Source organism: Poecilia formosa, unplaced genomic scaffold (genome assembly GCF_000485575.1).
Source record: "Poecilia formosa unplaced genomic scaffold, Poecilia_formosa-5.1.2 Scaffold28, whole genome shotgun sequence".
NCBI lineage: Eukaryota > Metazoa > Chordata > Actinopteri > Cyprinodontiformes > Poeciliidae > Poecilia > Poecilia formosa.
Window position 1 is genome coordinate 803,636 of NW_006799967.1, and position 26,356 is coordinate 829,991.

Below are 26,356 nucleotides of genomic sequence, written 5' to 3' on the forward strand. Positions count from 1 at the left end.
ATTCAAACATGCTTTACATAAAGGACACATAACCTACATAATTAAGCCGCCGTGTTAGATTAATAATACTGCAGGCTAATTAACCAACATGAGTGGAGTTCTGAAGGTTCAGATGAGTTATAATCATTACAGAAATGTCAGAGGAGGACGAGGAAGGAGGTAATTAGGTCCTCCAGCCATTGGCTCACAAATGGGATAAAATCTCAATATTCTCTTATATCAGAATGAGCTGCCCACTCCTCAATCTGTTGCTGCAAATGATTGTTTTAATGCAAGTTGTTTGGTTTGGTGGATTTGATTACATATTTCACATAAACCATTTGCAATAATTTGCTTCCCCCCCTCAACCTAGACTCATTTAAAGACTAATAAATTTCACTTTGGTGTCAAATGGTCTTGAATGAACTTTGTTAACACAGAATTATTAGACTTTAATATTTAGATTTTAACACATTGTGGTGATGAGGATCAATAATTCATTTTATAATTTCATGTTGAGTCAGCTTTTGAAGTAAATTGCTTGGGAAAATTTGTATACACAAACTGTTTTTCTTTTCAGATTTTTTTTTTCTATTTCCTATATTTAGATAAAAGAAGTCGATTGTCTCCATAAAGATCCAGGAACACCAGAGATGGCCCAGATTAGATGGTAAAAGCGTGAAGCCCGGCGAGTCATGCTTTAAACTCGATTACTTGCTAGCTGTCAGCACAGTTTGAGCAACACGCAACAGTTCAGACAATCAGGAATTCTCATTGGACGGTTCAGCAGCTGTTCAAAGCGGGATCGACTTAAAAGTTTATTTCCCTCCGAAACAAACGACGCGCACTTTAAAACTTTCCCAGCAGTTGGACAGAACATTACTCACAGTAGTTTTTGCTACAATTGTTTAAATTGACACAATTTCTCAAGCAAATAACAAAATAAGATCTGTATTGCTACATGCCCAGACTCTGGTGTTTGGTTTTGTAGAGGATTAACATGTCAGAGTTTGCACCTTTAATGGTATAAGCATGTTAGCTTCAAGGTTAATTCTCTAAAAAAAAAGCTCCAGGATAAAAACTATAACTATTTATGTCATTGTTCAACTGCTGTGATTTTTTTAAATTTATTTACAAAGTAGTTCATGGTCATTTATGCTGGGGGTTATGGTGGAATGCAGTGGCTATCATCATTTTTCTTACCAAATACATGCTAAACATGAGAAATAATACGTAGTTCCACAAATAGAAATGTTACATATGAATAAAATAAATCAGTACCCGGTGGACACCGTCTTATTTTCTGAGAAAGATGCCTGTCAATTCCTGGAAGAAACAAACTTCCCGGCTGAATGAAAATAACTTCAAATCTAAATCTGTCAGGCGTATAAATAATTCAGGCTTTAGGCCAAGAGTGAGCGAGACACCGGCTCTCTGATCCACCTCGCCAGGATTTACTGCAAGGACACCAGGATGCCGTTTGGATTGGATGAGTGCGGCAGAACGGCGTCCAAGAGAGGCAGGATAATCACAAACCGAAGGGAAGGAACCGGCTTTCATTAGAGCAGTGGAGGCCAGCCTCCAGACAAGACGATGCAGAAACGCTCCAGAAAAAGTCCTACACATAGTAGCTAGTTATAAAGTACCGGAGGGAAAAGAAAAGCGTGTATTAACCACCATAAAGCGTATGGCTGGAGTGGTAAATTGATGATGAAAGTGGAGAAACTGTGTGGAGACCAGAGCGCCACTGAGCTGCAAAGTCCCACATCAAAAGTGAATGGACTGGAAAACAGTTCTGGAGTTAGGTTACTATTTTATTACACTTTAAAGTCAGGAAAGTCCCCTGTGAACTCATTAGGCGCTGATATCGGCTAAATGTTCATTAAGGAACGCAGCAGGACTCACTCCCAATGGGGCTCGTTCTCCCCACACTCTGGCTGTGACTAACTGCAGCAGTGCATTATGGGATGTATAGTATAATAATTTGAGTGCTACACAACCTACAGATGGTATATTAGTAATAGAAGCTTGGAGCTCGACATGTCTGATCGTTTTATCAGACATCGTTTTATTGATTATTAAAAGAGGCACAGCTGGAGCGCGTTAGTCACTTATTGTGCTTTTGATGATTAATAAAATGATGTTTTTGTAATTAAAAAGTAATGTTTTGTAATTGTATTATTTTTATGGTGTATTTAGAGCCACTAAAAATAAATAAATGAATAAAAATCTAGTCTTAAAACTCAAATCAACCAAATATATTTGGGACAGGCTTTCAGTGTGGATAAAGTGCAGGTTTACAGATTCTATAACAAGGAAGAAAGAATTGTGATTATTGTGCTAACAACATAGTTAATATGCACATAGGAATGTTTGCTTATTTATTTATGTCAATTTTGAGATTAAACAGAATTAAACAGAATCCCGACTGAGTCAAAATTTTGATATTAAAGTCAGAATCTTGAGCAATAAATCCTATTTTTCTTGTTTTAGTGGCCCTAATCTTCATCCATTTCTATGTATGATTTCACAAAAATATTGAGATTATACTTAGATTTGACAGATTCTGTGTAAATTATCCCTGCTTTCCAGTTAATTCTCATGAATTCCAACTTATTTACCATGGAAACGCTCAGGAAGGTGAGCATCGTTAATGACGCCGTCAAGAGGATCTGAGGTAATTAATAAAGGGACAAAACAAAAAAAAAAAAAACACTTTCACTGCATATTTATTTCAACACAATACAATATATACAGCATCAAAATGAAACGTTTCCAAAAGAAACAAAAATAAAAACAACAAAAGCAAGAGAGAAAACATCACCACTGATTAGCAGTATGGCTATCACTCTTTTCCCGACGTTGACATTCATATGGCACTTAACTCAAACGTTCAGCACAGGATCTGTATTAAAATGTTTCAAATCAAACACACACAATTGCAATTAAGTATCGGTGTAACTCTTCAAATCATAAATAGTAAAGATTCGTTTTTCATCTCATATATTAAACATATTTAAAAGGCAGTAGTAGAAACAACAAAATATCTCTCTCCGGCGACACCTTTGCCGACGTTAAACGTCTTTAAGCGGTCGCCGTTTTCTATTTTCCCTTCCTGAAAAAGCGACGCGGATCTCACCAATGGCAGGCTGTGGAAAACCCCCCCAAAACAAAACAATAAAACACACCGTCTCACACTCTGAAGCTGAAATAGTAGCGGTACTGAGATAGGCTGGATTCTTGAAAGACACGGAAACACATCTCCTCGAATTTACACACACGACCCTTCCTCCGCGCGCTCGCACAGATACACACTCCGACTCTTCGAGTTTCAGGCAGGCAGCGACAAGATGGCCGCGTCGTCGGCGGTCGCCGTAAGTTCATGGCATCGGAGATAACAGGTTTAAATGCTTCTAGGTTTTTTTTTTCTTCCTGTCAGGAAACACCTCTGCACCAGCTATAAGGTGAACACTGTGCATGGCAATACGCAACGCAGCTTTGCATATAACATCCTAGGTTCTCGGATATGGAGTAGTAAGAAACAAACAAACAAACAAACAAAAAAAAACAAACAAAAAAAAACAACATTCTGGTCAGGCCTTTCTGGTTACTCTAAACCCACACAGAGAAGAGGCACGATTCGTACACAGGTAACTATAAAGCTAGAAGTTTCCTTTCATATTCTTTATACAGATGGAGGCAGAAAAAGGGGATTGTTTAAAAAAAACCCATAATCAACAAAACAAAGATTTAAATTGGGAACAGAAACATGTTTTCATTGTGGGGTTTGGCGGCGGAGTATATTGTCCGAGCTTTAAGCCAAAAGTCACACAGGCTTTAAAACAAAACCCAAACGTCCAAAGTAATCATTACCTCCAGCGGTGTGTGTCCACAGGATGTTTGAGCTGTGGTATGAGTCAGAAGGTCGTTACTGTTTTGTCATAGATCTGCATAGCAAGGCCAGGCTCCTTCCCTGATTAGAAGTCGTCACATAAGCCGAGGAATGTAGAGTCGTCCTGATCCGTCTGCCCAGAAAATGACAAGAACCGGACTAATGCTTTCCACTTTAATGCGATAAAATGGATTTTTTGTTTTTTTCAACCGAGGTGTTCAGTCAGTATTGGTGTAACTTGAAGGCACGCTCCCCCCTCCCCCCGTCCTCACTGGTCAATATTTCCATCCCCATCTCGCAGTGCCGTCTCTAAATGAAACCAGCGGTTTGGTTGCTCGGCTGCCTACTTTCGCTTTTTTTTCATCCTCGATTTTCAGGGAGATAAAAAGAAAAGAAAAACAATCCCTTCTTTCAGATATTGTTCTCTTTTCTGTTCCGGTCTTCATTAGCTGTTGATGTTTTCCTCTAATGTCGTGGAGGATCGGTGCCAAAGCAACTGCTTCACTGCTCACTTCAAGGAAAGCCAGGAAAAATTTGGGGCGGGCTTTCCACGGATTTATTAATCAGTTTTAACGTCTCCTTTGGTTTCGATGCCCTCTCTCTCTCTCTCTTTTGGCCGGGATTTGTTTTGTTTTTACTCACTAAGTAGCTGCCCCAAAGAAATATTTGTATGAAGCTCCAATGGACTGTTTTATCTAATTTCTTGAAAGCTGTTTCTAGAGCTCAGCTTGATCCAGAAGCGTAAATAAGTATGATGGTTTGCACAATGATGTAAAGTTGCCAGAAATGGTTTGGCAGGAGTTTCAGGACATATTCTGTGTCTCAGCAGAAATCAGGAAAAAAAAAAAGAGAAGAGAGACAGCAAATAATTGGAATGTCTGGGGCAAAATATCAGGAAACTAAAGATGTGAAGGAATTCAGATTATTGCTGTAAGAAACCATACTAATAGCATTTGTGGGATTTGCCAAAGCAAACCTCTGCTGAATGTCAGCCTTGGGACCCGTTCGCCTACAGGTGGTAATAAGTCAATAGTTTTTGCTAAATCTTCCTGGAATATAGCTGCTCCTACTGTAACAGAGTTATGGACATTAAATCTTCTAACGTATTGTAAAAGCCAATATTATGTATTTTCCAGGCACATAGTGCAATTTTATAGCAGAACCAAGTAACTATGCTACTTTCAGTTGTTATAAAAACACTTTATGTATCAAATACGACAAAGGAAATTCGAGTTTGTAGTTTAATACCTTAAAATTGGGTCTCTGTCTCTTTAATAAACTCCTGCTCTTTTTGAAACAGGAAGTCATCACAACATCACTCCTAAATTAACCCTTTAGCAAGATTTTTACAGGTGTTTCACTGAGTTCCACCAGGTGTTTGCTAATTGTTGCTTGCTAGTCTGAAGGAGCTGAGACTGCTCTGTGAGGCAGAGGCTCAGAAGCTGCAGCCCAGAGGAGGAGCTTCGTCCTTCAGGGCGGAGCTAGATCCAACCAAGCTTTTATCATAGCTGAATGGTTGCCATGGGAGATTAAATGATTTCTCAACCATGCATAAATGAGTCAAGGCAACACTCCGGGAATTTTTTTGATGAGGGAACAACATTACAACATGACGTAAAGCTCAAAAAAGTCATTACGTAGCACTGTCCCTTTAAATGGAACTCAATCTTCACTAAGAGCCCAAAAGCAGCTCATCAATCAAATAGTGAATTTGAATTGAGACTTATGTTTGTCTGATTAGGATATTTTTCCCCTCTATTTTTAGACTTTTTTTTTCAGATGAGGAAAGAAATTAAGATTTTTTTTCACCGGCCGTCTGAGGGCAGGAGCTTCCTATGCCACAAAAATCAGGACACACTTAGAGCAGCTAGCACAACATAGCAGAAAAACAGTAAAGTACAAACATAAAGGAACGAAAATGACTTCTCTACATGGGGAGATACTGTTTGGTTTGGAATACTTTTAATCTATTAAAAAATATCTATGAATAATGGAGCAATCCAAACTGTAAAAACATTGAAAACATTTTCTTAAGCACTAACTTCTAACTTCAAGGTATTTTCTTAAGATTTTATATTTAGTTATGCACTAAAATATCAATAAACCAGCATGAAAGTATTGGTTGTAACCTAACATTAGTATTAAAAAAAGGGTTATTGGTTATAAATCCTTTTCAAGGCACTGTACGTCATAAACTTCAGCAGAAAATAAAACTGTTGAGCTTTAAGATCCACTTGAGTCCAATTAGAGATACGCTCTACATGTTTCAACAGATGAGCTGAATTCCTGGTGAAATCTTTATATATTTATATATATATATATTTTTTTTACATAGTGATATGTAGAGGAGATTATGAAAAATAAAGCCATGAGCTCGCTTTTCTGTGGTGTTGTATAGAGTGCATTTGACTGCAGGCTCACATCGTTTCCATCACGCAGTCCTGACTGAAACCCCGTCTCAGCAGTTGCTGAATGAAATGCACACTCGTGTGGTTGAATATCTCAAGTTATTTCCATAAATGCACAAATCAGCAAGAAGTTCCTGCTGCCGAGCCAGAAGAACCACATCAATCTGCATTCTTCCTTTACCTCTGCGACTGCAAACCGTGACCGATTCAGACCAGGAATCCGTCCTGTTCGCAACGCCACATTCAAACGCAAGGAGAGATCTCAGGAAATCCTCTAAAGAGTCTTTCTTTAATCTTTTGAGATCAGTCAGATTTTTGGTTGCTGGTTTTCAGGTTTCCAACCTTATCACCAGAACAAATCCCAAGATAAACAAGCGAGTAAGCTAGTAGCCACCTGAGAGTTTTAGCTCTTTCTCAAAAGCTACGAGTGGAAAAGGATTGACCTCACTGAGGGATTTAAGAGTTTTTAAAAACTTTCCCACTTGTCTAGTTATTCAAGTCAACTTTAGTGAGGACAATTTTCTCCACAATTACTGACTCTCCAGAAGCCATTGTGTCATTCCTGGTGAAGATGGGTCAAAAAAAAAAAAAAAAAAAAAGCCTGAAAGCAAATTCACCTTTCATAGCAGTGGCAAAATCTTCAATTAAATTTAGAAAAATTCAGCCATTTATTTAATAAAGTAACAAAAAAAATGTTCTACTTATTTTAAGGTATAATATCCTGTTTAAGCTGACCACTGTGTGCCTGGGAACTTTTAATAAGTAATTCATGACTTCATGCTGTATAAACACCATGAACCACAGAGGCTGTGTTTTTTTTGCCACTGGCCTTTATGTAGGATAATTATCTTGTTTCCACATACAGTAATGAAGAAAAACAAAAACAAAAAAACACTATAAAGCTTTTTGTTACGAAAACTGCAGCACAGACTAATCTCCTGGGATCTCCGTAGCAACTATTGGACACATGAGATAGAAAAACATTTCTGTCCTACCAACACAAACATAAACATGTGCTTACTAAAGTGTGGCGAGTTTCTAATTGGAACCATGTTTGGTAAAAATTGAGCTTTTCTCCTTTAAATAATCATCAACGTGGGGCACGGTGGAGGATCTGTTATGCTTTGGGTGAACCAGGTGGATTCTGGGTAGAAAAGTGACTGAACATTAGGTCATTCTAAAGGACAATAATTATATGATAATTATGAAACGAGTACTGGCATCATAGCTGTTTATAACTTGTTTGTTTTGTGAAAGGAAAGGATAAACTATTATTTCTCCATAGTAAATGCACTCAAATTACATTCTCAACATAAGATTATGGCACTGAAATAAAAGTTGCATTTATTTTAAGGCTTCTTCCACAGCACCAATAGGTTCTGTATATAGTTTTTTTTCACAAATCTAAAACCCAATTCCATATAAAATCATTAGAAGGGGTGAAGTCAGGGGTCTCAGTTTCATCTTTTATTTGAACACCAGATTCCTTCATCACGCCGTAATGTGGGCCGCCTGGTCTTCAAGAGGTAAATGAGTTAAGCAGATGGAAAGCGAGTCCCAACACCGAGTTGAACACAAAGTCACTTTATTATTAATCTAAGGAGCCTCTGATTGCGGGGACTTTTTTTTTTTTTTTTTTAAAGCTGAGTCAACAGAAGATTGCTGCTGGTGAGGCTGACGATGATGCAGTGGTAATTGACAAACTCCGGCTGCAGGAGACTCCGCTCTGACCGCACATCAAAAATCCAAATTTGAACTCAACCTATAGCAGGAGGAGAAGAAGAAGAAGAAGAAGAAAAAAAAGCCCCGGGGATCTTGGAAATACACCCCACTTCACTGGTGCCAGAAACATGAAGGCTGTGTGGGATGAAGTCACATGTCACACATTAAATTTCCTCCAAATTAACCAGACGCTGATTACTTGAACTCACAGGGTGGGTTGGGTTGATGTGTGTGTGTGTGTGTGTGTGTGTGTGTGTGTGTGCAGTGGGTTTTGGGGGGTAAGTGGTTCACCTCTGGCTGCTTTTCCAGATGAGGCACAGATCAGCTCGTTCCTCCTCTGCAGCCTCTGCTTTGATATTTTTCTCCGTCTGCCGCCGGTTGAAAAATCCTCCTGTATGCTTGTGGCTCATTCTTAAAATTACAGCTATCAGCGTGATTCATCCGTCCATTATTGTCTCAGCAAGTGGACGAGTATCCTTTTAGATACTAATCACTGTTAGTGTCTATGACCTTATGGAGTGGAGAGGGGAAAAAACAACTTTATATCTTTCTTCCTGTTTAAATCAAAACTACAGAGACATTGAATTTACACTGAAGAAAATAAGTTTCATTAGAAATCTATAAAATGAATGAGAAAATACTGTAAGGATATCTTTTTTTGTTGTTCCGGCCACTTGGATTATTTGATTACGTCTGGTTCTGAAAGGGTGCGTTTGAAACCGACTCCGTCCTGGTTGAAGGAAACCCTTCACACGTACGTCTAAAATCAGAAACTACGAGCGGCTGGATTGAGCTTCGGAGGTTTTATTTGGGGGCGTTTCTCCGTCGTAAGGTGGTTCACCTCGCTGACGACCTTTCCCCAAAACGCATCGGTACCTCTCGTAACACAAACGCTCGATCTGTCCTCGACTTCATCGTGTCTTGTGTGGACCATTTGGTTTATCAGAGGTGTTCCTTTAGTAACAGTCTCCTCCTCTCGGCGGGTATGTCGGCACACCCGATCGTTGGCGTTCATGCAGTAAAGGTCTGTCGGGATTCGGACTGCGCCAGAAACCCTTTCCCCTACCCGAGTCTCGTCAGCTCAGAGTCTTCGTTGCTGCAGCCGAGAGCGCCGGCCTCCCGGGGGGACTGGACCTTTCCGATTTCTTCAAGGGCGCTGGCCAGAGAGTCCAGGTCCCCGGGGTCCTGGTGCTGCGCTTCCCACAGGCTCAGAATCACCGACGATGGGCTCTCCTGGCATGCAAAGTAGCCCAGGTTCCTACGGGTTGGAGAAATGGATGCATTTTAAAAATAAATCAAGGAAATGATGTGATTATAACAAGAAAGAGATTCACAGTCAAATAAATGAGGTGATGTTTGGGATTTTTTTACTATAAATTGACAGAAATTATGTTTTTTTTTTTCTTGTAGGTGCATCTGAAGGATATCTTTAGTGAATACTGTATGAAAAAACTGATTTGATTTAAAATAGAAGTTTCACAAAAAAATTACATAATTAATCACAAGCAGCCAAGAGGACGACGGTAATCCGGTAATCTGTAGTCAGGATTAGAAAATCCGTTGAAGCTCGTGGTTGTAATGTGACAAAAACGTGAAAACTTTCAAAAGGCTTAAAGATTTTAGCAAAGCGCTGTTTTTGTGTGTTATTTTAGAATTCTCAGTTACAAAATATAAAAAGACAATCAGAAATGATTGATGAATCAAATCGACTGATGCAGGTGTGATGCATTCACATCTCTGTGTTCAGTTTGACAACAACTTACTGTGACGTCAAACGCAGACAACTAATTGTTCAAAGTTCAACGTTTTTCACATAAAGCCAAATGTAAGGAAATCTCAGCAACACTTTAACGGGATGTGCATAAGACTGACATGACATGGTCATAAATACCACATAACATCTGTTATGAACATAAAGAAGTTTTTATGAATGTTTATGACAGTCGTCATGAAGAAAAAATAATGACACTTTTAATGCAAAGTTGCTTTAAAAGTTGCAAGGAAAGTGAATTAAGAGTCACCTTTGCATTAAAGTATTATTTTTTTTACTGAAAAATGCAAAGGTGACACTTTTAATTCACTTTCAATGCAATTTTTAAAGCAGCTTTGCATTAAAAGTGTCAACATTTACCGAATGACACTTAAAGATCTCAGTCATAAACATTCATAAAGACGCCTCCATGTTCATATAACAGATGTTGTGTCGTATTTATGATGGTGTTCATGTCATTCTTATGCACATCCCTTCAAATAAAGGTTAACAAAATGTCTACACGTTTCCATCTCTTATTGAGTTTCACATCTAACTGATTGGCTTTATAAGAACTTATATGATTTGTAGAGTGCTGATCCTCCATATCTTTAAATTTTGTTCTTCACAGAGGATTTGTCCGTACTGGAGACATTTTTACTGACAATGTGGTTCGCCTTTTTTGACAAGGTGGGGCCTTTCAGTCGTTTTATATATAGCATATATATTTCTTGTCTCATCTCCATATTGCTTTGTAATATATGCATCACAAGCCAGTCAAAACTCTAAAACGGAACAAGTCTCAGAGGTATTGTGGAATGTATTTTATTTAAAGGAATGCAGAGTGTGCAGCTGTTTGACGTTTTTTCTTTTCATATTAACACAATAGTTTCATCTAACACATGGCAGATTGCTGCACGTCAACAAGTGTTTTCCCTCTGAAATATAAGTAATAAATCAGCCTTTATGCTGCAGCACCTTCAAACAGTATTCACACAATTTGACACACACACACACGCACGCACGCACGCACGCACGCACGCACGCACACACACACACACACACTTTTACAAATAAAAGTTTAAGGATGTATTTCGTTGGGGTAAACAGTGCATAACAGTGACATGAAAGGAAAATGGCACGAGTTTCAAAGTTTTATAGAAACTGAATTTTGTCTATGTTAGTACTTTATGAAAATTATAGGCATGAAAAGTTCAGATTAGATAAGCACATAAGATGTTTTAAAATGTGAAGGACCTTTTATTAGTTTCCGTTCCCTCATCCAGCAGAGGCTACTTAAACAGACACATTTGTTCTTTACCTTCATTACTCTTACAAAGTCTCTCCAACAGAGGGCACTGTTTCATCACAGTGACATTTCATCCTGCTGCCTGTCTCCTATTTTGCTCTCTTTTCCACTTCCTCATCCTCCTTATGTCATTATGTTCCCACACATTCACAGAAATAATTACAGAAATCAGCTTAAGTAGGTAGAGACATTCTTATGACATGCTTCTCAGCGTGTTTGACTATGTCGTAAAAAAAAACAACAAAAAAAAAACAACAACTCTGAAATCCGTTCCCATTTCTCAGCTACAGATGTTTGTTTTGAGACCCGTTTAGGCAAAGCTCCCCTAATTGTGCAGTTGGCGCATAGTTTCCCAGTTAACTTTTTGTGTTTTTTTCCCCCCTCGTCTCGCGTTCCTCTAACCGAAGAGAAACAAAGGCAGTCGCGAGCCGACCGCAAAGATCTGAGAGCGGTCGTGGCAATAAGCACTTGATTATTGACTTCTCCTCTGAAGCACAAGCGGAGATCAGCGCATCTCCAAATAAATAAAATCCTCCCACGCCCACACAAACACTGACCTGACACGAGCTCCTGAGTGTTCAGCAGGGGCGGGGGAAGACGGAGCGGGCGTAGCTGCTGCTGCTGCTGCTAATGAGAAGCGCGAACACGAACACATTTTATCGCCAGAGGGCAGGGCTGTCATCAGTCAGAGACCTTTCCTCAGATTTCTGCAAGGCACCACATCCGCTTTGCAGCCACTGTATGTTAAACTGTGCTAAAGTCGACCCCAGCGCCCTGCTACCCCCCCCCTGCCTTCTCGCCTTCTACGTACATGTTTTAGATCTATAATGAAATCAGCAGAGTGGTGCGCAAGTGAAGGCTGGTAGGCGATGAAAGATAAAGTCTGACACTGGCTTAATTCCTGCCTAAACGCGCGATTCAGAAGGAGAGCTGTGTTTGCACTGACAGAGGAATGAGTTACGCTGCGCTTCAGAACAGAAGCTTCATGGGAAGACGAGCCAGTGGAGTCGGCGTGGAACGTGAAGGCTTTCGTTCAGACCTGTCTATGTGGAGCTTCTGAGCCAGCAGCTGCCAGTCCTTCCCGTTGGCGTTGGCCGTGTCAAAGGTGGCGCTGATCCGCTGCCGGATGGACGGGGGGATTTTGAAGGCCTTCGACCCTGTCTGAGAGGTGATGGTGCAGTCGGACTGCGTGAAAAAGGGAACCGCTCCTTTTTCGTTCTGGAAGCGGAAGAGGAGGAAAGAGAGAAGATGAAGGACAAAGAGTCACCGAGACAATGCAGAAAAGCTCATTCAGCGAGCTCTTGAATCAGATCGATCACATCACAATCCATGTATACCATTTGGTATTTACCCTCCTACAGGTTTGAATGTTCAATTGAATGCTAAGATCATCAACCAAATTTTGATGTCAGACTAAAGACTTCGTTCACACAGCAGGCGAATGCGTGTCCGCTTTGTTTTCTTTTTTTTTTTTTTTTTCTGCGTACACGCATCTTTCCCACTCCAGTCTGAACATCCCAATACTGATATTTTCATTTCCCCCAAAATTCAATCTGTGCCACTTCCATATATGGTACTAATTTGAACACTTATCCAACATTTTCCAAAGCTCTGCAGTCTCAACACTTAGGTCTCATTTGGCTTTTATGTCACCGATGTGAGAAATGCGTCGTTATTTTGCACAAGAAGAAACCCGACGCGGTAAATGTGGATGTAAACAATGGCTGAAAATTATGATTACAAACTTAAGAGAGACGTCTGTCGCTGAAGCGCATCAGATCACAATCCCACCACTCTTCGCTCCGACTGCATCCAAACAGACTTCCCTGCAGAAGCTGCAGTCGGCGCTCCACAAAAGCCCGTCGCTATTAGTCGTGCTTTCTTTTTATTAGCTTCCTCCGGGTTGTCCTGGTTTTGTAACAGTTCTCTCAGTTTTCATTGCTGAACAAACTTTAAAATTTCATCCATTGTTATTTCCGTAACCTGCTGTGTGACGTCTTCTGCGCATGAGGATTGCTTTGAGGTCATAAACCATTCAGACAGAAATTTGATTTAAATAGTAGTAATAAAGGCCAGGCAAAAAAAAATAAAAAAAAAATTTCAGAAATAAAATCTGAATTGAGCATCAAACCCTGCTGTGTGCATGTAGCCAAAGATAATCTTAGCATTCAAACGATGCTAATCTGGGTTTATGTGAATTTGTTGCCCCACTTGATAAATCTTGAATTATCTGTGATCAACCACATATTTCAGTTAGTTAGTTAGGACTGGGGGAACTGGGAGAAGGCAGTGGAGCTCGACTTTTCCACAGATTATCTGTCTTATACTATCCTGTCATGACAGAGTGAGAGTTTTAACAAGTATGTAAAAAAATATATAATTGAACATGTATTTCTGTTAAAGCTACTTCAGCTTTAAATACGACTGAGGATCTGTGCAATCACCTGAAACAGGCTGTTCATGCGAAACAACGTTCTGCAGTGTGTTTGTGTGTGCAGTGGGTGATTACTGTCTCCCACTGAACCACGCTGGCTTAGAAAACTGTATTTACTCTCCACATTTCTGCTTGATATTAAAATTCGCTTGACGAACTGAAACATGTAAGTGACAAAAAATAAATAAATAAATAAATCAGTAAGTCTTTCAGATACGTGTTCGCAGCGCTGCATCAGTGCGGCTCACCTCCACGACAGACGTGTAGATCTGGAGTATCTGCTCCTCTCCTGTGACCTGCCGCACGCTGATCTTGCAGGACAGCTGAGACGAGGAGAGGCTGTAGCGCTCCAGAGAGAAGGCACACTGCAGGGGACACCGGTTACTGGCCCACACCTGAGAAAAGGAGAACTCCTGCGGAGGCGAGAGAGACGGAGGGCGGGGCGGGATGACGGGATTAGGCTGGGTGGACGGGAAGACTCGTTGAATTCGACATGGGTCGGCTAATGTTTCTGAATCTCACTCTGCCCCTCTGCATGCTTAATAACGAGTGAGAGAGTGGCCTTGTTAGCCGATCGATGACGTTAACGAATCAAGAAGCTTCACCGGGAGTTATAAAGTATCTTGTACAGAGAGAAAATGCAATAATTTGAGAAATTTCAGGTGTTATGTGGAGGATGTGCTGCTAAATCTAAAAAAAAGAAAAGATGTTGCTAGCATAATGCCAGCACCAGTTATAAATATTTGATTTATACTATCTATAAGTCAGGATTCACCAATTAACATTCCCCTTATTACTCTAAATGTCTTCTGTCTACAGAAGTAACAGCCAACAGTGTGTACCTTGAAGTACATTTTTTATTTTTAAATCAAATGAAACTGAAAATTGGGATAATATGTTGGATTCAACATTGCTACCTCCATCAGTGTCCCTACAGCCCTTTGTTCCTCTCTTTTATATTAGATTCTTCTTAGCATTAACATTCTGGAAACTGAAAATAGACAAGTCAGACCTAAAGGAGAAACATAATTCAGTATTTTTCAGAAATAAATGAAAGTGAAGAGCACGCTTTGTCACTATTCCACTTGTTCTGAATGTACATGGACGTTACGGTAAGAACCTATTTGCTTGTCGCCATTTCCTGACTTGTGAAGATAAACACGCATGATGACTCGAGTGGCTTGTTTTGTCATGTTTCTCAGTCTGAGGATGGGTTCAGAAATATCCATCTCTCTGCGCCATGTAATATTTATGCTGCAGGAACACAGGATGCTCAGGGATTACCAATAAAACATTTCCAAACACACTGATCGACTTTAAAAAGTACAAACACAAGCAAATCTTTATCTGAATGATCGTAGTACCTGCGATTTTGCAGAAAACAAGTTATTATATTCCTACTAAACAAATTGCAGGTTCCATTTAACAAAAAAAAACAAAACAATAAATTACAGTGTAAGATTACGGCAACTGCAATAATACATTAATTTGGTTCACCGCGGTGCTGGGGGCAGGTGCTAAGGGTGATGTTTTACTTTATACAGTGGCGTTCTTACGTGGAAAAACATATTAATAGAATAAAAACACATTTATCATCTTAAAAAGGCAGCATTTTATTTCTTTCCTTGGGAGCTACTACATCCCACTACTGTTTATGCAGGAAAAATAAGGAGTAATACTAATCATTGAACTGTTTAGTTTGCAGAACGTTTGCTACAGATCATACCACTTGGTTAAGAGAAGGAAAAAGTGTAAAGCAAAGTCCACGACATCAGAACTAGTTCATTTTGAGCTTTAACCTCAACTCTAAATATATATATTTTACTGAACTGCATTAGTTTGAGGATTTATTGTCTTATTCTTCTCCTCTCCTCCACAGTCCTGCTGCTAAGCTTGTATCTTAATGCCGATCTTTAGACGGGGATCAATGTCGTGATTATAGAATTAGGGCGAGAGATCCCTTAACGCTCACAGTTTGCTCTGCATTTCCACCTCAGATGTAGCAAAGCTTTAGAAAGCAGAGCTACATCTGCTGAGCATATGCAGGCTGGGGCACGCTGTTCCAGCTGCCGCCGCTCGCTGCTGCGTGACCCAGACGCTGCTGCAGCCGGAACGGGTCAAAACGCAGTTGTACAGATGAATCATCCGCTCTTCAGACCCATCAGAAAAGGACAGCCACTTATAACTGCCTGCTTTAGGTGGCAGTCATGTCTGAATTAGAGCCCGTAGCCGTCTTCCTGGTCGAGTCTTCGGGTTTCCTCATTGGTATTCTGGAGGTGCTACGGTGGGCTAATTCTGCTAATAAGATGTCGCTGGTGGGATAAACATCACAGGGCAGAACAGAACATGCAGCATGAAGACCCCTAGGAAGATAACTATGATATATCTGTGTGTGTGTGTGTGTGTGTGTGTGCACGTTTTCCTGCCTACAAGTCATAATTAAGTTTGTAATGGTGCGTGTGTGGGTGAGATAGCTAGCCTCCTACTGTGCCCTGCTGCTGCCCTTTAGCTTTGATGTGACCAAGCAAGCAAAAGGTGTGTGTGTGATGGAAGAGTGAGGCTGCCGATGAAAACCAGGGCGAGCGCCTTCTTTTCATGCACATGGTCGCCACGGAGCCGCTTGCAGTTTCGACTTTAACGCCGATAAACTCGTTGTGAACACTTCTTGCCGTTTTGCGCAACAGTCAAGGATGGAAACAGTCCAACCTGGCAGGTGGTGAAAGGCTTGATGCTCCAGAGTAACCGCGGGACGTCCTGGATGGACACCTGGAGGCTGAACGTGTTCCCCTTGAACAGCAGAATTTTGGGTTCTTCGAGGAGCCGCCCGCCCCTGCTGCGCTCCCCCACCACCACCTCCTGATAGGGAACGAGACAATTGAACAGGATTTTTGTTTTTGTCTTTGGCACAGAAGGAAAGGAAGATGGTTGCCTTACAAAATAATTTATTTTGCTACATTTTTTACCATCACAGCTGCAACAATTGAAGGTACTGCTAAATACTGCCAAGATAATACAAATATTTTTTTTGGCCGATCTGGAAACACCAAGTGAGAGACAACTGGAACTCATCGTACGTTTCATAAAAATGGAGGTGGCAGCAGCATACTGTGTGGATGCTTTCATTTAACAAGGACAGGGAAGAAAACCTGCTATAGTTGCAAAAGACTTTGAGAACCTTCCAACAAGCTAATCACATCAAACTTACAGTCAGTTCGCAAAACAGAATGGTTTACACCAAAGAAAATCTGTGTTAAAGTGGCCCAGTCAAAGTCCAGACCTATTTAGATAAAATTTTTAATTTGTGGGAAAACATGACACTTGAGATGAGCATATGCCCTCCACTTAATCAGACTGAGCTCCAGCTATTCTCCTGAAAAATCAGTTTTAGCCAACAATTATTTTGTTGCCTAGACAACAAAAATATGTTTTTCTTTTTTTCTTTTCATTGAAAATAAAAAAATCCAGAAAAGTTTTACGGGAAAAATTTCCTGAAAAATTTTTCAGGGAACTTTACAGTGAAAAGATTTGACAGTGTTACAGTGTGTTGACACGGTAAAGACTTGAACAAACTCTACAGGTTTACCTGTAGATGTTTTTTCTGTCTTCTAATGTCGACAGAAGAAGGATTAACAACAAACTTTGTTGTTTTATTTCCAAGGCAAACTATGGTTCATCTAAAACACAAAGGCTTCCTTTAGCTTCTCAGATTTTCACCCAAGTTTTTTCCAGTGTTCATTTTTGACAGTAATGCACCCGTCCTTAAGTTCAAAGTCTAGATTTGGTCAAAATGAGCGGGTGGAGAAATTCTCTCTTGGCTGTGATGCGGCTCCCTCCTGATATTTTCACAGACAAAAAAGACGAAAAGATTTCTCATATAAAAATAAAACTCTGAGCAGAACAGATGAATGTTAGATAACCTTATTGCAGAACACAATTAAAATGGCTCTGTGCTGAAAACCAGATCAAAATTTTAAAAGAAGTTGTCAAATAATAAAAGAGAAACATGATTCAAGCAAACGATGTTTGCTTGAATCTTTTATGACTGGCTGGGAAACAAAAGTGTGTAAAACACCAAGGAGAGAAAAAGAGTGTGAAAAAGTGATTCAATCAATTTGTACTTGAAAATGTGTTTTTGATGGTCTTGCTATATTAAAAAAAGATCAAATTATATTAAAAAAGTAAAAAATGTCAGCAGTAAACTAAGGCCTGCATGATTTCAAACATCTGCATAAAATAAGTAATCAGTATCTCTATAGTCATAGCAGCATAAAGGGCACAATATTTCACTTAATATCTAAGAATTAAAGAGAGAAATGCAGCCGTGTGGAAAGCAGCCCTCAATAAATTGTCGGTGCTTGCCCTCTGTTTCCACACAAAATAGCTGCAGTGAAAAAAGGTCTACTGCATGAAAAATTAGCCAAATGCCAGCTTAGAGGCAGGTGGACAAAAAACAAAAAAAACTGAAGGACTGTCTATAAAAGAGAAAAACAAAGGTTCTTCTCTTGGCAGACAAGCAAAAAAAAACAAACAAACAAAAAAAAACAAACCAAAAAACAAAAGAGGTTGACAGTAATTAAAAGCTTCCCAGGATGACAACCAAAAGAGGACACAATAATCTGACAGAGAACAAAGTAGGCCACACCGAGAGGAGAAAAATGGACAAAAACCGCAGCAAAAGGAAAAATTACCTCAAAGCACAGATCAAGCATTCATACCTCATTTTGTTCCTTCTGTCAACCATGTTGGGGTTTCTCAACAGGTGTGAAGATCCATCAATTATCTGACTATGTGAGCATGAGCTGACATTTTAACAGCTAATGTTTACAGTGCAGTAAACGAAGGATAATCCATGTTAAACGATAAACGTTGGCTAACAATTATTATAAAACAAGTACATACAGCATAACAATGTATTTTTTTTACTGCTATAAGTATATGGGTAATGATCACTGAGTTGATTTAATGTTTCATACCTTTGCAGTTTTAGGTTTTTGGTGTCTGGCATTTTTATGTATGAAAAGGAGCTTACAGCAGCGCCTATTCATCAATTTGTACCCGACCTAAAGTTATTTTCTATAATCTATTCATAATACACTGGAAAGAAAATACATATGACTCCAGTAGTTAGTATCTGTCAGCAGGAGATTATGCAGTTATTCTGTTTGGATCAGCATAGTGCAGATGTGGGTTTGCATCCTCTCTGCAATACTTTAACAATAACAATACTTTAAAGCTTTCTGACGCTTTCGCTTTTAACTATTGTAAAAAAAAAAAAAAAAGGAAAAGAAAAAAGAAAAGAAATGGCTCACATCCCACCTTGACGGTAAGCGCCATCGCTAAGCTAACAAGGCCAAGCAACCATGAAGTGATGACGGCAGGATTTGGACCTGAACTCAGCTCAGTTCGACCAACTGGATGTTGCCTAAGATTGATGAGGTCCAACCAGCAGTGGACAAACAGGGCCGTCATTAATCTTCCCGTAAGTTGCCTGCATGAGACACAAGTCAGTGACTCGGGGATCTCATGGATGCATTCTTCAAGCTCCCAGACTCTATCTGCTCTGGTCATTGACTTGAAACACCAGGTGTCAAAGCCCAGCCCTCGAGACTTTCAGATTGTGTCTCTGAAATGATTTAAAAGGAACACTGTGGAGGTAATTTAGCCATTCGACTCAAGTGTGTTGGACCCCGGGGATGCATCTAAAAGTTTCTGGACACCGACCCTCGAGTACTAGAGCGACCGCCTGGCTCAGTCTTTGGCTGGGACTGTTTGGACTGACAGAGAAAATGCCACAGCTGAAACCAGATGAGGGAGCGTCTCCATCGCAAACGACCAGGAACTTATCATCATGGAGGCTTGAGGAATCCAGGAGCTCTGAGTAATGCTGATCAGCGCATTTGGAAATGGGGACATTTGTTACCCCAAAGTCCTGAATCAGAGGGACCAGAAGGTACTAATGGAGTTTGGCTATCAACGTCATTTTGATTTTTTGTGCTGCCAGTTTCTGCATTAACGTTTGCTGTCCAGAAAATTAAATTCTTCCCTGAAGTTCAAGCCTTCCAGACTAGTATCTGCATACTTTCTCTTTTTTTTAAATTCAATTTAAAGTGTTTCTATTAATTCTTTGGTTTATAAAGTTTGGTTTACAAACAGTGTCTATTATGAGCTAAAATAAGAAATACTTTTTTCATCAGCACAACTAATGGATGGAGTCTCTCTTCGCGTTTCTTTCATTCATGGTTTCACTTATTAGCCGTAGCTTTCTTTTCTTTACTTTTGAGCAGTTTCCATCGGACGACGTCTGAGATGCAGATTCATTATGGTTACATATGAATATTTAACAGCTGTTGATTTTAACACGCAGCAGCTTCTGTAACAGCTTTAAATTACATTTTAAGGAAATCGTAGAAAACTTTGTAAAATGACTTTAATTGGAGTGAGAAACTGTGTTATCAGCTTTATGGTTTTGACAAGATGTCAACATTCTCACTGTACGGTAATTAAAATTCATAAGCATAACACGGACTAACCAAGAATAGAAAAAGTGGGACTTTCATCTGCTTCCATTCACTTACACTATATCGGAAGAAAACAATGCAATTAGCACACTGAAATGACTTGCTATGGTGTTATGTGTTGTTGGAAACAAGCAGAATGAAAATGGAAAAAATATTTAAGAGCTGAAAAATATACATATTTGTAATACTTCACTTTACTTCTATAAACCGAGACTGTGAGGTGTTTCAATAAAAATTCTTCTCAGGTAGGAACCTCCCTCAAAAAGGAGAAAACAACAAAAAATCTGCACTTTCTTTTTTTTTTTGACTGTCGATATACTTTTTATCGATGCTGGATGTGTGCAATTGTGTAGTGCACTTTCCAGATAATTCTGGGAAAAAAAAAAGAAGACAATGCCAAGCGTGCAGGCTGCCTATCGATTTTCAAGCTCACAGGGGAAATTATTGCATGAAGCACAAAAGAAAACAAAAGCAAGGAAGAAAAACAGAAAAAAAAACCCACAAAGAGACCAAATAACCATGTGTCACTGATGGAGAAGTAGAGTGAGTTGACTCTTGGCACCTACATCCAATTTCTCGTTGAGTACTTGCAATTTTGTCTCTCAAATGAAGCTAGTACTGATGCAGAACAAGTGGGCAGTGAGAGGCAACTAACGGGACCATTTCAGAAAAACCTCTGGTTTTGTTTGTTGGGCTCAGATGGTACAATGGCTGCTGCAGAATTTCTCTCTGACCGAAAAGAACGGTTTCAAAGAAAAGAAAAAAAGAAAAAAAAAAAAAAAGGACTTTTGTGTTCTTTGTGCGGTGGAAGGATGAGAACCGCGTTTCCACATAGCTCCAAACTCGAGAATGCGGCGGTGAACCCCGCTCCGTGTGTCGAGCTGTGCCTCATTTTAACGTGTTCAAGTGCTTTACAGATGAAATGTGTTGCAGAAACACATTTAATTAACAGACAGCAAATTAAACCGCGCAAATAAAGGGCAGGGAAGCAACCCTGGAGCATCTGTTGTCTTTGTAATTAAAAGTCCTTCTTTGTCTCCTCGTCATCAAGCGTCTCCCAGTGGCAATGTTACTTAACAAGTGGATCTTCAACGGAGCGCTGCACAGGCTGCTTCCACACGCAACACTGCTGGAGCCTTATACCATTTGATAAACTTGTATGTTACACAAGAAATCTTCAGGGAGCCATTGCTTTTAGTCTTACAACTAATGCGCTTTAAGACCCACAGTAAGCAGTTTGTTGAAAACATTCAGCACTGCGTGGATTTTCACAGGTATATGAAATTCATGGTGAAATTAGAGCTCCCTCTAGCCCAGCCATAACGTTTTGTAACTTATAGGGAATTCTTTATTATTTGTATAAAGCACTTAATTGGCTTTTTTTCAGGTTTTTTTTTATAACTTATGGTGATATAGGAGATTTAAATCTTAGCACCTTTTGTTTGATTGCTAGAGTTGTCACTTTATTTGACAATCTCAAGGTAAGTGAATTTAATAATTTTTTTGTTTGACAGACCTGCAAGCTCATCATGATACAATCCTTGGTGCGAGGCCCTTTTCCTTGGCTTCATTTGGCACTGTGACTGTTTTACACGTTCACTTTGTCTTCTTTTTCTCTACTCACCTGGACTTTGTTGCCAATAAAAGCATCCGCTTTTCACTTAGAGAGTTCTTTGCTCAGGATGAAAAATGTCTCGGTTCTCCTTATTTCTTGTAAGACTGCCATCCCATTTACAAACAACAAGCTATTTTTGTCACGGCAAGATATGATGTCTAGTTCTGTTCCTTGTCCTCCTGCAAAACACTATTGCATATCTCCTTTGCATTCCAGTAATGTAACAATATAGGCTGCCTTAGCTAAATAATGCTTCAGCATTACCTTCCTACAAGTCTAATGCTGCAGCAGAGGCCATCGGATCACCAGCTAAGCCAGGCTGCTGCCAAGTTGGATTTGGATTTTAAATAACTTTTGTTCAATCAAGAATGTCGGGCATAGAAGGAAATGAGAGACAAAAGCTGACAAAAAAAAAAAACAATGTGAAAGTTGTAGCCATTTTAGACAAAAATACTTTTTTTATTTAATTAAAAAGGTGTCGGGTCAAAATGTGTTCGGCATAAAGAAATTGCGATCTACTTTCTGATTTATTCACTGACCGATAAGGAGCGCTCATCTGTGCATAAAGCTCGGACGCTTCATCAGGGAATAAAGAAGTTGTGAAAAGAAAGTTAAACACATATTAATTACAAAGTTACACACATATTAATGGAAAATTTTGGCAAGGGATTATAGCAACCTGAGCCGTTTCCTAACTGTTGAGCAGCTTTTTGGCATTTTGAGTTGAATTTGTGCGATGAGCTCCAAGCTTTAAGGGTCAAAGCTCTTGACCCTAATTTTTATCTACTTCCACAAATTCTATCCATTTAATAAAGATCTATCAGATAAAAGTCTGGACTGTGGTTGAGTGACTACAAAATGTTAATATTACCTCCAATCATTAACTCATACATTAAAAAATGACTTCAAATTATGTAAATCTACTTTGATTATAAATAATTACATATATTGCATATGTATGCAACTCATGCAAAAGTTATGCAAGTATTATCTAAATGTCTCAGTAATGACTCAATGTTTTATATCACATTACTTTATGCAGGCGCTCAGTCTTCTCTGATGAAGAATTTACTCATTTTGGAAGGCTTAAGGCTTAAATCTTGAACGAACAATATTGTGATCTACTTTCTGATTTATTCACTGACGAATAAGGAGCGCTCCTGTGCGCATAAAGCTCTGATGATTCATTGTGAAAAAAAACAACACAACCTTTTCCTACTGATTCAACTTAGTCACTATTTAAAGATGTATCAAAGGAACACACATGTTCCATAGAGGTGAAATAATTTTTCACAAAACTCACTTTATGTCTTTAGATATTTTTAGGTATATGCTCACGAAAAGGAAAAACAAATAACTGTGTAGTTTGGTTTTCATGCCTACAAAAATCTATCTTTGCATAGATTTTTGTTAATATACACCTCCATCACTGCTTTAAGGTAAGCTATCACAGCAAAAAAGGCTAACACCTCCAATATCAAAGACTGTTGGTTTGCTGGTACAACGATGAGGAGCAGAGAAATAAAGCCGTAATCTGACATTTTTAAAGTTTCTCTCCAAACATCACACAGCACAGAAAAAATAACAGAATAATTGTGTTTAATTTAGGTGAATGACAATAATGTCAGGTGAGTCAATATATTCCCAATAAGGAATGTCAACCCTGTAGCCCTGTTAAAGTAGCTGCAATTAAAAAAANACAAACAGTGTCTATTATGAGCTAAAATAAGAAATACTTTTTTCATCAGCACAACTAATGGATGGAGTCTCTCTTCGCGTTTCTTTCATTCATGGTTTCACTTATTAGCCGTAGTTTTCTTTTCTCTACTTCTGAGCAGTTTCCATCGGACGACGTCTGAGATGCAGATTCATTATGGTTACATATGAATATTTAACAGCTGTTGATTTTAACACGCAGCAGCTTCTGTAACAGCTTTAAATTACATTTTAAGGAAATTGTAGAAAACTTTGTAAAATGACTTTAATTGGAGTGAGAAACTGTGTTATCTGCTGTATGGTTTTCACAAGATGTCAACATTCTCACTGTACGGTAATTAAAATTCATAAGCATAACACGGACTAACCAAGAATAGAAAAAGTGGGACTTTCATCTGCTTCCATTCACTTACACTATATCGGAAGAAAACAATGCAATTAGCACACTGAAATGACTTGCTATGGTGTTATGTGTTGTTGGAAACAAGCAGAATGAAAATGGAAAAAATATTTAAGAGCTGAAAAATATACATATTTGTAATACTTCACTTTACTTCTATAAACCGAGACTGTGAGGTGTTTCAATAAAAATTCTTCTCAGGTAGGAACCTCCCTCAAAAAGGAGAAAACAACAAAAAATCTGCACTTTCTTTTTTTTTTTGACTGTCGATATACTTTTTATCGATGCTGGATGTGTGCAATTGTGTAGTGCACTTTCCAGATAATTCTGGGAAAAAAAAAAGAAGACAATGCCAAGCGTGCAGGCTGCCTATCGATTTTCAAGCTCACAGGGGAAATTATTGCATGAAGCACAAAAGAAAACAAAAGCAAGGAAGAAAAACAGAAAAAAAAAACCACAAAGAGACCAAATAACCATGTGTCACTGATGGAGAAGTAGAGTGAGTTGACTCTTGGCACCTACATCCAATTTCTCGTTGAGTACTTGCAATTTTGTCTCTCAAATGAAGCTAGTACTGATGCAGAACAAGTGGGTAGTGAGAGGCAACTAACGGGACCATTTCAGAAAAACCTCTGGTTTTGTTTGTTGGGCTCAGATGGTACAATGGCTGCTGCAGAATTTCTCTCTGACCGAAAAGAACGGTTTCAAAGAAAAGAAAAAAAGAAAAAAAAAAAAAAAGGACTTTTGTGTTCTTTGTGCGGTGGAAGGATGAGAACCGCGTTTCCACATAGCTCCAAACTCAAGAACAAGGCGGTGAACCCCCGCTTCGTGTGTCGAGTTGTGCCTCATTTTAACGTGTTCAAGTGCTTTACAGATGAAATGTGTTGCAGAAACACATTTAATTAACAGACAGCAAATTAAACCGCGCAAATAAAGGGCAGGGAAGCAACCCTGGAGCATCTGTTGTCTTTGTAATTAAAAGTCCTTCTTTGTCTCCTCGTCATCAAGCGTCTCCCAGTGGCAATGTTACTTAACAAGTGGATCTTCAACGGAGCGCTGCACAGGCTGCTTCCACACGCAACACTGCTGGAGCCTTATACCATTTGATAAACTTGTATGTTACACAAGAAATCTTCAGGGAGCCATTGCTTTTAGTCTTACAACTAATGCGCTTTAAGACCCACAGTAAGCAGTTTGTTGAAAACATTCAGCACTGCGTGGATTTTCACAGGTATATGAAATTCATGGTGAAATTAGAGCTCCCTCTAGCCCAGCCATAACGTTTTGTAACTTATAGGGAATTCTTTATTATTTGTATAAAGCACTTAATTGGCTTTTTTTCAGGTTTTTTTTTATAACTTATGGTGATATAGGAGATTTAAATCTTAGCACCTTTTGTTTGATTGCTAGAGTTGTCACTTTGTCTGACAATCTGAAGGTAAGTGAATTTAATAATTTTTTTGTTTGACAGACCTGCAAGCTCATCATGATACAATCCTTGGTGCGAGGCCCTTTTCCTTGGCTTTATTTGGCACTGTGACTGTTTTACACGTTCACTTTGTCTTCTTTTTCTCTACTCACCTGGACTTTGTTGCCAATAAAGGCATCTGCTTTTCACTTAGAGAGTTCTTTGCTCAGGATGAAAAATGTCTCGGTTCTCCTTATTTCTTGTAAGACTGCCATCCCATTTACAAACAACAAGCTATTTTTGTCACGGCAAGATATGATGTCTAGTTCTGTTCCTTGTCCTCCTGGAAAACACTATTGCATATCTCCTTTGCATTCCAGTAATGTAACAATATAGGCTGCCTTAGCTAAATAATGCTTCAGCATTACCTTCCTACAAGTCTAATGCTGCAGCAGAGGCCATCGGATCACCAGCTAAGCCAGGCTGCTGCCAAGTTGGATTTGGATTTTAAATAACTTTTGTTCAATCAAGAATGTCGGGCATAGAAGGAAATGAGAGACAAAAGCTGACAAAAAAAAAAAACAATGTGAAAGTTGTAGCCATTTTAGACAAAAATACTTTTTTTATTTAATTAAAAAGGTGTCGGGTCAAAATGTGTTCGGCATAAAGAAATTGCGATCTACTTTCTGATTTATTCACTGACCGATAAGGAGCGCTCATCTGTGCATGAGGCTCTGACGCTTCATCAGGAAATAAACAAGTTGTGAAAAGAAAGTTGAACACATATTAATTACAAAGTTACACACATATTAATGGAAAATTTTGGCAAGGGATTATAGCAACCTGAGCCGTTTCCTAACTGTTGAGCAGCTTTTTGGCATTTTGAGTTGAATTTGTGTGATGAGCTCCAAGCTTTAAGGGTCAAAGCTCTTGACCCTAATTTTTATCTACTTCCACAAATTCTATCCATTTAATAAAGATCTATCAGATAAAAGTCTGGACTGTGGTTGAGTTACTACAAAATGTTAATATTACCTCCAATCATTAACTCATACATTAAAAAATGACTTCAAATTATGTAAATCTACTTTGATTATAAATAATTACATATATTGCATATGTATGCAACTCATGCAAAGTTATGCAAGTATTATCTAAATGTCTCAGTAATGACTCAATGTTTTATATCACATTACTTTATGCAG

At 39.1% G+C, this 26,356-nt stretch overlaps 1 protein-coding gene across 1 annotated transcript in view; it reads right to left on the bottom strand.

Moving 5' to 3' along the window:
• Window positions 1-3,411: 3,411 nt before the first annotated feature.
• The window catches only part of LOC103135936 (netrin receptor UNC5D-like), a 43,073-nt gene continuing 20,128 nt past the window's right edge, over window positions 3,412-26,356 (bottom strand). Inside the window, exons 6-9 of the mRNA XM_016669835.1 lie at window positions 16,201-16,350; window positions 13,743-13,907; window positions 12,100-12,278; window positions 3,412-9,259 (exon numbers count right to left, since the gene is read on the bottom strand). Of these exons, the coding sequence (XP_016525321.1) occupies window positions 9,064-9,259; window positions 12,100-12,278; window positions 13,743-13,907; window positions 16,201-16,350 (690 nt within the window). The 3' untranslated portion in view covers window positions 3,412-9,063. The remainder of the gene's footprint in view (window positions 9,260-12,099; window positions 12,279-13,742; window positions 13,908-16,200; window positions 16,351-26,356) is intronic.